The sequence below is a fragment of the Otolemur garnettii genome, unplaced genomic scaffold (genome assembly GCF_000181295.1).
Source record: "Otolemur garnettii isolate 467f Iridium unplaced genomic scaffold, OtoGar3 scaffold00058, whole genome shotgun sequence".
NCBI lineage: Eukaryota > Metazoa > Chordata > Mammalia > Primates > Galagidae > Otolemur > Otolemur garnettii.
This window is the reverse complement of record NW_003852453.1, coordinates 896,507-910,216: the sequence shown is the minus strand read 5'-3', so window position 1 is coordinate 910,216 and position 13,710 is coordinate 896,507. Positions and strand designations below refer to the sequence as shown.

At 41.2% G+C, this 13,710-nt stretch overlaps 1 protein-coding gene across 2 annotated transcripts in view; it reads right to left on the bottom strand.

The window, feature by feature from the left end:
- The window catches only part of PHKB (phosphorylase kinase regulatory subunit beta), a 225,746-nt gene that overhangs the window by 114,642 nt on the left and 97,394 nt on the right, over positions 1–13,710 (bottom strand). For both annotated transcript variants that reach the window (XM_023514768.1, XM_012806835.2), the window contains exons 8-10: positions 11,762–11,825; positions 4,811–4,906; positions 3,199–3,396 (exon numbers count right to left, since the gene is read on the bottom strand). In XM_023514768.1, the coding sequence (XP_023370536.1) occupies positions 3,199–3,396; positions 4,811–4,906; positions 11,762–11,825 (358 nt within the window). The remainder of the gene's footprint in view (positions 1–3,198; positions 3,397–4,810; positions 4,907–11,761; positions 11,826–13,710) is intronic.

Genomic DNA, 13,710 nt, shown 5'->3' with positions numbered 1-13,710 from the left:
TCCTTCCAACAGTGCTCCTTCAAAGGAATACTGACTGACTACTTTAGTGCTGGCCACACCCTAGACAGGACTCTGAAGACCCAGTACAGAGAACTCCCCTCCACCCCTCCGAGGCTGACACCTCATGGGGAGGCTGGCATGGAAATGAACAACTATGGTGAGGGAGGAAGTGTCTGTACACGGTGTAGCAGCAACATAGGGAATCAGACACTGGAGTCTGCCTTGGGTCAGGGAGGGTGTGTGGCGAAGGAGATGTTTTAACTAATGTCTGGTGAACTTCATTGGGGAGATAAGCTAAGGGAACTCCAGGCAGAGGAAATGACAGTACAAATTACTGACTTATAGAAATGTAAAGTAAAAGAAACTACCAGCAATTCAGTACTTCCAGAATAAACAAATAAGAAGCAGTGAAAACCAAGGTCCAGGAAATGGGCCAGGCCAGCCGGATCAGGAAGGCCTGGAGGTCGTGCTGAGAGACTGAGACTAGACACTAGACATAGCTGGGAGCCACTGGGGAACACTGAACAGCAGCAGAGATTCCCATTTTCTTTTCTTTCTTTTTTTTTGGCTGGGGGCTGGGTTTGAACCCGCCACCTCTGGTATATGGGGCCAGCGCCCTACCCCTTTGAGCCAAGGTGCCACCCATTCCCATTTTCTTTTCTCACTAGATTGGGCAGTTGATAATATGGAAGAGAATTACAGGACAGGAAACATTAACCAGACCAGCTGGGAGCCTGCTAGAGAAACCCAAACACCAGATGACAACCTGAACTAGAGTCCCTCTCAGGCTGCTGCTAACTCCATCGCGGGCAGTCCTGTGCAGTGTGGGACATCTAGTGCCATTCCCCACCTCTACCTTCCAGATTCCCGTAGCACCCACCAAGATGCAACAATTCAAAATATATACAGCCATTGTCAAGTGTCCTGGGGTGAGGGGCAACGTCATTAGCCTAAACCAAGAGTAACTGACAGGAAGAAAGAGAATTTTAAGATCTTAAGGACACTGAATCTGCCAGCTGTGGTGACTAACAAAGGTGGGTGTGTGGGGAGGAAGAGCCTAGGATGTTCTCAGGTCTGGGGCTTGGGCAGAGGAGCTGGCGGACTGCAGCCATCTAAGTGAGGACGTCCAAAAGGCATGCGTGGGAAGGGCACTCGGGGAGTGGCCTGAGTGCGGATGATGAGTAGAATGAAAGGAGAGTAGGCCAGATGGACTCCAGGGGAAGGGTTCAGAGGTGGCAGAAAGAAAAGGGACCTGCAGAAGAGACGGAGAAGGCCAGTGAGAGAAGAGAGTAAAGAACTGGGAAGAGAACGGGGCCACAGCAATGCAGTGTGTTCGAAGAAAGAGGACTCGGCCATGACATTCAAATACCAAGAAGAACTTCTGTGAAAGAAGCATCCACTATGACACAGCAACCTCGACTGACTGAGGCCAACAGAGCTACCGGGGAATGGGAAAAACGGCCCGGTTATAAGGGAGAGTGATCTGGAGGCAATGAGGAGAGACACCACGACCACGCCCCTCAGAAGTGTGGCTGCGAAGAGGAAGAAGACGGGAAGAGGGCAGGGATAAGGGTTGAGGAAGGGGTTTTGTTTGTTTTTTCAATGATAAACATCAATGGGTTTAAGCTGAGGATAAGACTGCTGATTTAAGCTGGGTAAACAAGACAGAGAGAAGGAAGTGGGGGAGATGTTTTCCTTCCACCAGAAAAGAAAACAAAGTTCCAGGAGAGAACTGAAAAAGTGAAAAAGACCAATATTGGAGTCTCTGGGAGAGGAGCTGGCCTCAGAGAGCAGAGACTGACCCACACTGGGAAGAGCGGATGAAGACACAGCGTGGTGGAGGAAGCCACCGGAAACCAAAGGTGAGCAAGTAGGAAAGAAAAAGTAAAGTCTGGGAATTTGAGAACAAATGAGAAAGAGCTGGAAAAGCCTTCCAGGGGAATTCCTGACAGCATCAGGTAGCAGGACTGGCAAGAACTGAGGGCAGGTGAGGACTGAGCAGAGAGGGAGTGCTGATGGGGGCGGCCTCTGCAGTGTCTGTGGCTTTCCTCACTGTGTAAGTGGCAGGTGCAGAAGCAGAGGGAGCTTGCTGGGCTGACCCAGAGCTGGACGTCTCCAGTCTCCGGCACCATAGGTGTAGGTTGGTCCAGTTCCAGTGTAAGTGCTACACACTGGCTTAGAAAATGTATTAAATAGGAAAGAAACATTTGAAGACTTCTAAGCAATAAACAGATCTTCTCAACCAACCTAACAGATGGTAACTGCTAACAATGCTCTAAAATTTCAAAAATTCATATAATAAAATGGTTCCTAATGCTCCCCAATTAATAGTCAACTATGAAATTAAATAAAATGATGAACAGCCTGCCTAGTTCTCCTGCAAAAGTAAATAATAAATTTTAAAAGAATAGTATGTTAACTGCTAAACAAACTGAAGGATGTAACACTGACTACACGTTTCCTATCTGCAGATTCATGGGGACCGTATCTGTCTTCAGTGAGCAAGGCAAAGTTATACCCATGTTTACAAACTAATTTTAATCTATTCTACTAAGCAAAGTGGTCAGCAATGTGCATGAAATGCTTACTTTGGGACTGTTACAGTTTTCCAGATGGCTTCGAAGTAGCTAGTATACATCTCAATATAGTTGTGTGTGTATGTTTTCAAAATACAAAATATTTTAAAACTAAATATTTAGAGGACTGTATTTCAAAGGGAAGTGTCTAAATGAAAGAGATAAAGGAAGAGGGGAAGGTTTCAGTGGAGCATTTGTTTAAGAGATTGAAAGCCACATTACAAACAGGTATTTGATATCATATAAAACAAATAGTATGGAGCATGCAAGCAAAGGACTGAATGAAAATGCAGTAGAAAAACTATTCACCCAGTGAATCAACACAGCCCAAGATAAGCAAATACCTCGGTAATAAGAGCTAGTACTTACTGGGCATTACTATGTGTCAAGCACTGTTTTAAGCCTTTTATACATGTTAAGTCATTTAATATACATAACCTTGTTATACAGGTGCTACTATTTTATTAATGAAGAATTATTAAACACAGAGAGGTTAATTAACTTGTCCAAGGTCTCTTAGCTAGTAAGTGGCAGAGCCAGAATTCAAACCCAAGGGTCAGTCTCCTGAATCTCTGCTTTTGACTACTCTGATATGCTACTAATGTAGGGTATTTTTTGATACCTTAATTTCAGCTGGTTTGTAGTAGCGTCTACTGGAATCTTCCAATGACGTTCTATATCCATCTCTCAAGAAGCGCTTAAACCCATATTTTCCTTTTAATTTTCTAACCACTTTATCAAGTGTCTGGCTAAACAGAACTTCATCGTCCAGGGCAAATGCAGGGTAACTGATGCAGGGCAGGAGGGCAGCATCTGTGTTCTGGGGCAACGAGAAAAAGAGACTGGGAAGTCTACAATGATGCAGTCAGCACAGCCTGCAAAGACGGCGGAGATAAAAAGCCACAGGGTTATCAAGCTGCCCTGCTCCCAGGGACTCCCTGAAGCTTGTGCTGCTTCAGTGAACTTTACAGAGGAGATACAACTTTATGCTTTAAGACAAAGTGTAAGGTCCACACTGGACACAAACTTCAAAATAAAACCATATGCAAAAATTTAATACTGACACTCATCATAACTGAATCTTTCTCAATAATTTGCTTATATGCATAATAGCAAAAAGAAAATAATCTAAATGATTAACAATTAGTTGAGTAAATTAGCAGCAATTAAAGTTTTTATTGTAGAAATCTGCTTATTCATATAGAAACATGTCCATTCACAGAACTAGGCTATTAATCATTACAAACAATACGGTTTTAGACTTGTAAAATACAAATATTTGTGCATAAAAATATGTGGAAATGTACATACCCAAATGTTCTCATGCTAAGATTATATAGCAATGGTGGAATGATTGGATATTATATTATTATTATTTGTTTACTTTTGGATTTTGCTTTTCTTTTATCATAGTCATATTACTTTGGTAAAAATGTTATTTTTAAACAATTAAATTGTTTCATTTTGGGAGTTTTCTAAAAATAGGACCACAAACCTTCCATAGAAAATCTGCAATCAGGTACTATAAGTGTACAAAAGTTCATCAAAGAAAAAAAGTGAATGAAAGAAAAGATACAAAGAAAATAAGATGATTTTATTTGAAATAAATATAAATTATGAAAAATATTTTTCTAATATTCCATGACAAAATGTGATTCATTTTGGCATAGCGTTGCTACCCATTTAAAAGACAAATAATGTCTATTAATGATGTCTATTGTTCTATAAAAGATTCAAAAGAGAAAGCAGATTTTCCACAACTCTATTCACTTTCTAAACCACAACAGGCGGAATGACAACACCCATCCTGTCTTATCTCTTCTGGATGACCTCTAACACGTTAGAGCACTTCCTTGGAAAAGAAGGTAGAACTACATAAAAATAATGATAGTTTGGCTGGGCGCAGTGGCTCATGCCTGTAATCCTAGCACTCTGGGAGGCCGATAGCACTCTGGGAGGCCGAGGCAGATGGATGGTTTGCGCTCACGAGTTTGAGACCAGCCTGAGCCAGAGTTGAGACCATGTCTCTAAAAACTAGCCACGTGTCATGGCAGGCACCTGTAGTCCCAGTTATGTGGGAGGCTGAGGCAAGAGAATCACTTGAGCCCAAGAGTTTGAGTTTGCTGTGAGCTGTGAGGCCACAGCACCCTACCAGGGGCAAGAAAGTGAGACTCTGTCTCAAAAAAAAATAATAATAATGATAACTCATTTTAGTTTATCAAAACACGTCTCACATGTGATCTTGACTCTCGGGGTAACAGTGAGCACAAGGTTTGCCTGTTGCGATTGTGAGCATCGAGATCCACAAATATAACGGACCAAGAACAGCCCTGGAGAGAGAAAAAGCAAAACATTACCTAAATTAGGAAAAAAGGATTTGTAGATCATTTGGCGGCTTGACTTTGAGAAATTTCACAAAAATACTAACACTGACTACATTTGATTATGGGACTTTAATTTTTTACACTTTCATTAATCCTCAATTTTTACAATACACATTAATTTTATAATCATAAAAATGTTAGTTTTACATTTTCCTATTTTCCCTCAATTTTCTTATAAATCAAAAAATGTACTGACAGCCAATTAATAACATTTACTTTAATGAAAATATAACTAGTTTAGCTAACATGACAAGGAATAAAAAACTAATTTGGATTCACAGAATCTGATTTGTATATTCCTCATAAAGAATGTTGACTATAGGATCAAATTAAAATGTAGGCGTGAGAAATGAAGAGAACTTTTCTCTCAGGAATGCCAGTCCTGTAATTATCAGGCCTAGAGACATGAAGATGGGACAGGGATTGCGTCCTGCCTTCCCCTCTGAGCTGTGTGGACATGTATTCATCTCTTGAAACCAGCTACAAATTAACCTAAAAATGCACACCAAGCATTATACACCCTCTGGCTTAACAACATATAGCGAATTGCTAATCAATGTTATTTCTGCAAACCAACGAGAATTTCTGATAAACAATTTTGTTATCAGCCCACTCCCTATATCTCCTTTACGCCTTTAAAAATCCGCTTGAAATTTCTTCTAATTGGACTGTATTCAGTACAACTTGAATCTGTGCTGCTAGGCTGCAGTCTTCAAGCTTGGCTCAAATACACTCTCTACGTATACTAATTTTGCCTCGGTTTTTTCCACTGACAGATGTGATCTAGAAGTAAGGATGTAAAACAATACTGCACTGAAATATGAAGACCAGAGAATCTCAGATAACGCTGGCTATATTCACTGTGTCGGCACTGCGCTTTCCGTTCCCTGGGGATCACTCCGTGCACTCCCCTTATGTGGTTATCATCATCCCCCTTTTACTGAAAAGGACACTAAGCCTTAGTTTAACACAGCGAGGGTTCAAAAATCATTCCTGGCACAGAAGCTCATTATACAATCTCCCACACTAAAAAACCAAAAATGAACAAACAAGAACTTTCAAGTATGAATAGAAAAATACAAACAATAGGATAGGTATAACAGAAAACGTCAATAGGTCTGCTAACCAAGTTAAAAAACTGACATTTAGCCCATAATGTACTCCAGAGTCATATATTTTAAAACTGAGATCAAAGCCTAGTTAACTATATTCTTTGGCTGTCCTCTTATAAACATATACCATGCTTTAAGCATTAATAGCCCAAATTTCTAGGAGGGTGAAATTGCTCAAGGTCACACTATTTCCCATTTAGAAGTAAGTCTTTTAAAAAGCTATCAAGGAGAGCCCACATGTGGAATTAATTATCACCTACTTTAAATCAGCAAACATTAATTTTTAGGCCTGCAAATTTCAAAGGATGCTAGATGTCTGCATTGCTTTGAAGGCTTTGCATAACATGAGCAATCGCTCTAGTCATTACCTTTTAGGTTCCAGCCTCGGCTCATTTGTCAGTATCTTGATTTCCCCAATTAAAGAAAGGAATATGAAAGGATGTTTTATAATATGACACTTCAGAGCATCTGATTAACTTTGTATATTTTATTTTCACCTTTCGTTTCCTGAAATCTTTACAACTCTGTCATGATATCCCGACTCCACCTAAACAGCTCCTAAGACCCACAGTTTAACCTTTACTCTCCAGCTGAGTCTCTACATGTCCTTTTATTCCGGTGAATACACTAGAAGATGACTCCACCTGACCGCTGTTGGGGCACTCAGCTCCCCTGGCGGGAAAGAGCCGCACAGACCCATCGGCTCCTCCTTGGTTCCCCACAACCAGAACACACATTTCTGGGAATGTCCCTAAGGCCAGAGGGACCAGATGTGACCACAGACATTGCTGATCTTACTGGTTTCAATTTAAAGTGAAACTATTTGAAGGGTGTCTGGGCCTCTCTTTCCCCATTAGTCACTTCTCAGAGCCTGAGCTGAGGGACTTGCCACCCTCATTGAGAATCAAAAATAAAACCAGATGAAACTGGTCAGTGGATCTACTGTGCACCATCTTTTCTATCCTTGTGCCAGGAGCAAAACCGCATCACAACACTCCACGTAGGAGATTTTGTTCCTCAGTTCAGTTATTAGGCCAACCCTTAGCTCTAAGGCACAGCCCAGGGAACATTCTTCTCCAGAAGGACATTTACTGACGGGCTCCTTTGCTCCCTGACCCAACAGTTGTTTCCAGCAGCCTCTCTCACAATCCAGACTTCTTTCCTGCTCACAAACTGTTAAAAAAAATTTAACCTGGCTCGGCACCTGTAGCTCAGTATTAGGGTGTCAGCCATATGCACTAGTGTTGATGGTTCGAACCTGGCCCGGGCCTGCTAAACAACAATGACAACTATAATAAAAAAATAGCTGGGCATTGTGGTGGGCGCCTGTAGTCCCAGATACTTGGGAGGCTGAGGCAAGAGAATCACTTAAGCCTAAGAGTTGGAGGTGGCTGTGAGCTGACACCATAGCATTCTACCAAGGGTGACAAAGTAAGACTCTGTCTCAAAAAAAAAAAAAAAAGAATTTAAATACAGAGAAAGATGAACCTAAGCATTAATTCTCAGGGTCTCAGAATAGCTGAGCTGAGATTCAAACCCAGGGATCACACCATTGTTGCTCATTATACCCATGACATTTGATGAAAGTAAATTCTGATTTATATTACTATCCAAAGTACTGTCAAATATTACTTTAACAATATGTGAACACATTTATCCTGACATTTATACAGAATGTATTTGAGAACATGATGAAATATACGATTTTTGTATGAAGGATAATACATGTTTCTAAATGCAGCTCTGCCCCAAATTAGCCTTTTGAGTAAGCTGATCAGAATTAGGCCATTTTAATAACATTTTATTCTTAAGATCCTAAAGAATAAATATATTTTGAACATTTTTTTTTTTTTTTTTGAGACAGAGTCTGCTCTTGGTAGAGTGCTGTGGTGTCATAGGTCACAGCAACCTTAAGCTCTTGAGCCCAAGTCATTCTTTTGCCTCAGCCTCCCAAGCAGCTGGGACTAGAGGTGCCCACCATAATGCCCGGCTAATTTTAGAGAGGGTTCAGGCTGTTCTTGAACTCATGAGGTTAAGCAATCCACCTGCCTTGGCCTCCCAGCATGATGGAATTATAGGTGTGAGCCACTGTGCCTGGCCCAAAATAAATCTTGAAAATAGTTTCAGAATGAAAATTCAAACAATGTTTTTTTTCTTGAAAAATAAGGAAAGTGACTATAGAAAAAAATAAGAAGAAAGGAAGCGAAGGAACACTTTTCACCCAGTGACTTCTCAAAGCAGTTGAAATCTGTGTCCTCACACAATGAAGCACAGGCAGTCTTCCTCTCCCAGTGCTTGGGAAGCAGGTGCCTCTGTCAGAAGCCCAGTAATCATTATGCAAAAACAGCTTAAGAGTTTTCTTCAGCACCTGTGGTTCCAAGGAATAGGGCACTAACCCCATATACCGGAGGTGGTGGGTTCAAACCCAGCCCTGGCCAAAAAACTCTTTTTTGCTTTTTTGCTGGGGCTCCTTTGAGCCACAGGCACTACCCTTAAGAGTTTTCAAAGAAAATACACAGTTCCCAAGCTTTCTATCTGTGAAGGTAGAAAGCAGCCAACCGCTGAGATTTCCCATGCCAGCTGTTGACGTTCCAGATTCATTACTGAGTGATTTTGGTTTAATTCTTGGCTCTGCTCATCTGCTGTGTGATATGAGAAAAGGTGCCCCAACTTCTCTGATCATTCGTCTTGAGAGAGGGGCACCCATCTCCAAAGATCTATGACTGTTGCATTGCTTTTTTTGTTGTTGTTGCATTGCTTTTGAAAGCTCTAAATGAATTAACGATACGTAATCAGGTCTTCCAAAATGCTATACCAACAGTCTATAGAAATAATTAAAACACCCAAATTCTAACACTCACACAATCTGAAATCCTTGAAATCTTAAGGCAGTTTCTTTAGGTTTTCATCTGAATTAAAACCATTTCTTGGCATCAAGTCTTTTCCCGGCTTTTCATCAGGCCGCACTTCTTTTAAGTACATGGAGCAGAATTATGAAATCATTCAGCATCACAAAGACCACGTGCACTTTTAAATGTGCTACTGTTTATCAGCCACATGAGTAACTTAACTGCTGTAGAGGTGGGAATATTAACATTTTAAAAGTCAGGTTTCTGTGACTCTCCCCATCAGAAGAAAAGACTAAAGGAAATTTGTAAAACTAGGACACTGACACTATCCTGTAAGAACAAAAGATGAACAGGTTTTGCTTGTGATGTATTTCTGTGGCTAAAGAAATGACATTACTTCTCTGTATTTCTATCTAAAATGATCAAGAGGTAGTCAATACAGCAAACATTTGGTGCATAGCTATGCTGGAAAAACGAAGCCAAAAACTATGCTTAGAGCACTTGTTCTCACCCTTGGATGCACATCAGAATTTCTGAGGAGTTCTGAAAAAAATCTCAGTGCCAAGACTTCCAGAATCACTGGGGGAAGAGGCTAGCGTCAGTGTTTTCTAAGTTTTCAAATGATTCCAATCATTTGTCATGTACAACTCCAGTCATGTACAATCACTATTGAAAAACTGGCAGAGGGCGGTGCCTGTGGCTCCAGGAGCAGGGCACCAGCCCCATATACCGGGGGTGGCAGGTTCAAGCCCGGCCCCAGCCAAAACTGCACAAAAGAGGAAAACTGGCAGAGGATGAACACCAGCAATACATTTATACCTGAGACTCAGAATGCCCAAACAGTTCAGTGGTTTTAGAGTTACAGTTGAGCAATCTATGAGAACTTTCTATGAAAAGTAGAGCTCTGGCTCGGCGCCTATGGCTCAAGCGGCTAAGGTGCCAGTCACATACACCTAAGGTGGCAGGTTTGAATCCCCAGCCCGGGCCCACCAAACAACAGTGATGGCTGCAACCAAAAAATGACCAGGCGTTGTGGTGGGCGCCTGTAGTCCCAGCTACTTGGGAGGCTGAGGCAGGAGACTCACTTGAGCCCAGGAGTTGGAGGTTGCTGTCAGGGTGATGCCATGGCACTCTACCCAGGGGGATAGCTTGAAGCTCTGTCTCAAAAAAAAAAAAAAAAGAAAAGTAGAGCTCTGAAAGATTCATGAAGTTAGGAAAAGTACCCTGTATGTACACGTGTTGGGTGGAGGGTGCAAGAGACGTGCAGGCAACACTCACAAGATCTGGGTACGTCAGAGGAGATGTGTGCACGTGTGGGCACACAGAGAGGAGGGTACGAGAGACGTGCAGGCAACACTCACAAGACCTGGGTACGTCAGAGGAGATGTGTGCGTGTGTGGGCACATTAAAGGTTTAGTCTTTGCTAAGCACTATGCTAACCAAGTTAAATTTTATTTGCATGAGAACCTCTTGAGTTAGGTAGGGTCCTTTGATCATTATCTCTAGTTTTAGATGAGGAAACTGAGACTTAGGCGGGTAAATAGCCAACGTCATATGAGTGACTGGTGGGAATACAGAGCATGCAGTGGTCCTATTCTTTAATAACAATTTGTCCTCCTGCCCTCCCCCCTACTCTCTCTCTCTGGCACCCACAATGAGATGCTTCTCTCTTCCCAATCCTTTCATGGCGGTGGTCACTCCTCATGTCCTGGACATAGCCAGAGCTCACCCTGCAGAGGAAGTTAGGGTGAGGACAGAAGAGAGTTCATGTATGTGGGGTTGTATTAACACAACTCAACTAGAAACATTCTTAACTTCAAGGCCTTATAACTGCCATGACAGTAACCATGTCACCATTTTGCCTGTATGTGTGCCTTCCTAAAGCACACCCTCATGGATGCAGCATCCCACAGCTCAGCGCTAAACACAGCATCAGGAGCTGCACTGCGCCTTGAGGTCTTAAAGATCCTTAGAGCAACCGCTAAAGAAAACCAGCCTACTTGTTGGTCCAGAGTAGCAGGAGCCTCTGTTCCTACATTTTATTCCTGCCATCGACAACTTACACATGGCCCACTTGATTAGTTTCTTTTGGTACAAAAACTAATTAAAGAGCTTATGAAAACTGAAGGCAAGCTTTAGGGTTTCCTTTTTATCCCCAGAGAAAATGCAATTTCATACATTTGATTACAGCCAGCTGAAGGTAAAGCTAGGATCAAAACCTCCAATTCTCTGGTTGCATGCATTACACAAATTCCCTTCTGCATGAGATACACGCCGTTCTACATTAAATTAAACCAACATGAGAAATGACATGGAAAATATATGATGTATTAATTCCAGAAATATTAAAAAATGTGAAATTCTCTCAGAAATGAGTAATAGACTTGAAGGAAAAGTTACTGAACCAAGAAAATTAGAATTTCTTATCAAGACTATTTTTAGAAAATAAGCAACAGTTTTCAGTTAGAAAACTAAGATTTAACTGGTAAATCATTTTCAAAGGAAAAGTTGTTCAAACAATGGGTTATACCATAAACTTCCTTCATTATAAGGAAATGACTCTATCAATCAATGGTTCTCAAGCTTCCTAATGCCGAGACTCTTTAATATATACACCCTTTCCTCATGTTGTGCTGACCCCCAATCATAAAATTACTTTCCTTGCTACTTCATGTGTGCAAAACTATGTGTCTTCTGACGGTCTTAGGCAACCCCTGTGAAAAGGTTTGATCCCCAAAAGGGGTTGTGACCCACAGGTTGAGAACTGCTGCTATAAATGAATAGTCAAATTAATTAAACATCCAATTCAAATAAAGATTTTTCTTTTTTATTTCTATTACCTGATTGCCAAAGAGGTTGAATCCATTAATGGCTTCTAGAGCTGCTTTTGCCAAGCCAACAGAGCTGATAGAGAAAAGGAAATATGTTATTACTTTAATGTTTCTGGCTACAAAATAAGAACCATTACCTGATGACCATTCCCAAGCAAGTTTCTTTATTAACACTTATAACAATTTCCATATAAAGAATAATGTCTAAGAGACTTCATTCTGACATTTCACTGTTTTAATTTTTTCTCTTTTATAGTTAGTGATCATCTGGGAAAAACTTTTGTAGGTTCATCTTCATCTAGACTAATGGTCATATGGACGGAAAGTTTTAATTCCAGTATTGTTTCTATTCACTAACCCAAAAGATGAACTTTAGAGGTAGGTAGATTATGATACGTGCAGTCAGTACCAAGTTGGCCATCATCAGTTCAATGCACAGAGCTTTTCTGAGGTCAACTCAGCCTTGACAAAGCTCGCATACATCACACACATCAGAATATGGGTTAAAATACCCATTCAAACACTCTTTGCCTAGGGCCCAAGAAAATTGGCATTATTTTATATTCATGGAACTGATCTACAACTTCTCAGTCTTTGCTACAAACTACTCTTTGTAATGAAACGAGTGCTATTTCCCTCAGTCCCACTCTTTTGGCCTCTCAAATGTCCTGTACAATAGTGATGAAAATGGGAAGATCCATTTCATTAAAAATACAACATTGTCATCTTACAAATATCTACCTTTAACTGTTTCAGATCTAAGGTCCAGTTTATTTTAATAATTGCAAATTTGTATTTGTTTTACTCAAAGCAACTGCATATGCTATTAACATCATTTAAGTTGACTATCGAATTTGGCATTTCTCTGAAGAGTGATAATTAAAGCATGGTCCTCAGAGCAGCAGCATCAAGATGACCTGGGAACTTGTTAGAAAGGCCAGTTCTCACCTCTCTCTGTTAAAAAGCCCTCTAGGTGTCTGAATGTGCTTTAAATTTGAGAACTATTGTTCCAAGCTATTTATATCATCATAATCCACATTTTTTTACGATCTCTACATGAACTGTTGTCAACAAACATTACTTTTATTACAGAGTAGTAAATAGATTGGACATTTATTTTAAAAATACATAGATGTGGCTTGCACCTGTAACCCCAGCACTCTCGGAGGCTAAGGTGGAAGGTTCACTTGAGTCTAGGAGTTCAGTATCAGCCTGGAAAACATAGCAAGATACCATTGCTACCCACACACACCAGTTGGGCGTGGTGGCTCACGCCTATAGTCCTAGCTACTCAGAAAGCTTTAAGGCAGGAGGATCACTTCAGCCCAGAAGTTGGAGGCTTCCATGACTTATGATCCTGTCTACAAAAAAATTAATAAATAAAAGACAAAAGTGGCTGGGAAGATGAAGTAGACATGATTTTCCCTACTCTCTCACTAAGTACAAGTGAAAATCTTGGACATTACAAACATTAAAAGGTTCAGAAACAGACACAGAAAAAAGGCAGACTAGGTGCGGATTTTAGGACTCCAGGAACAACACCGTGGAAAGTTCCTGGGTTTCCTTTGCCTCCTTTACACCAGACTTAGAGCTGAAGAAGCCCAGCAGGTGTGTGCGGCGAGTGCCCTGATGAGAGCCTGCTCCCTCCAGCCACAGGACCAGGAAAAGGGCAGCCTTGCAAAACAGAAAACTTTTGGCAATCATCACTCAGAATAAACTACGACCTTCCTCTACTCTGTCTAGCAGAGGCTAAGCAGAAAAGCAAGACTTATACATTCCTGAGTCTATCAGTACGCTCAGTGCTCAACTCCCAACTCTCTCAGCCATGGTGGTGTCAGAGAAGTACATGGAGAAAGTCGCTGTAGAGGGAAATGGCAAGGACTGGAACCTGAAGGAGTAAAATCCAAGTGAAGAACTCAAGGTACTGTGAAGCACGTCCACAGATTCCCACTCCTCCC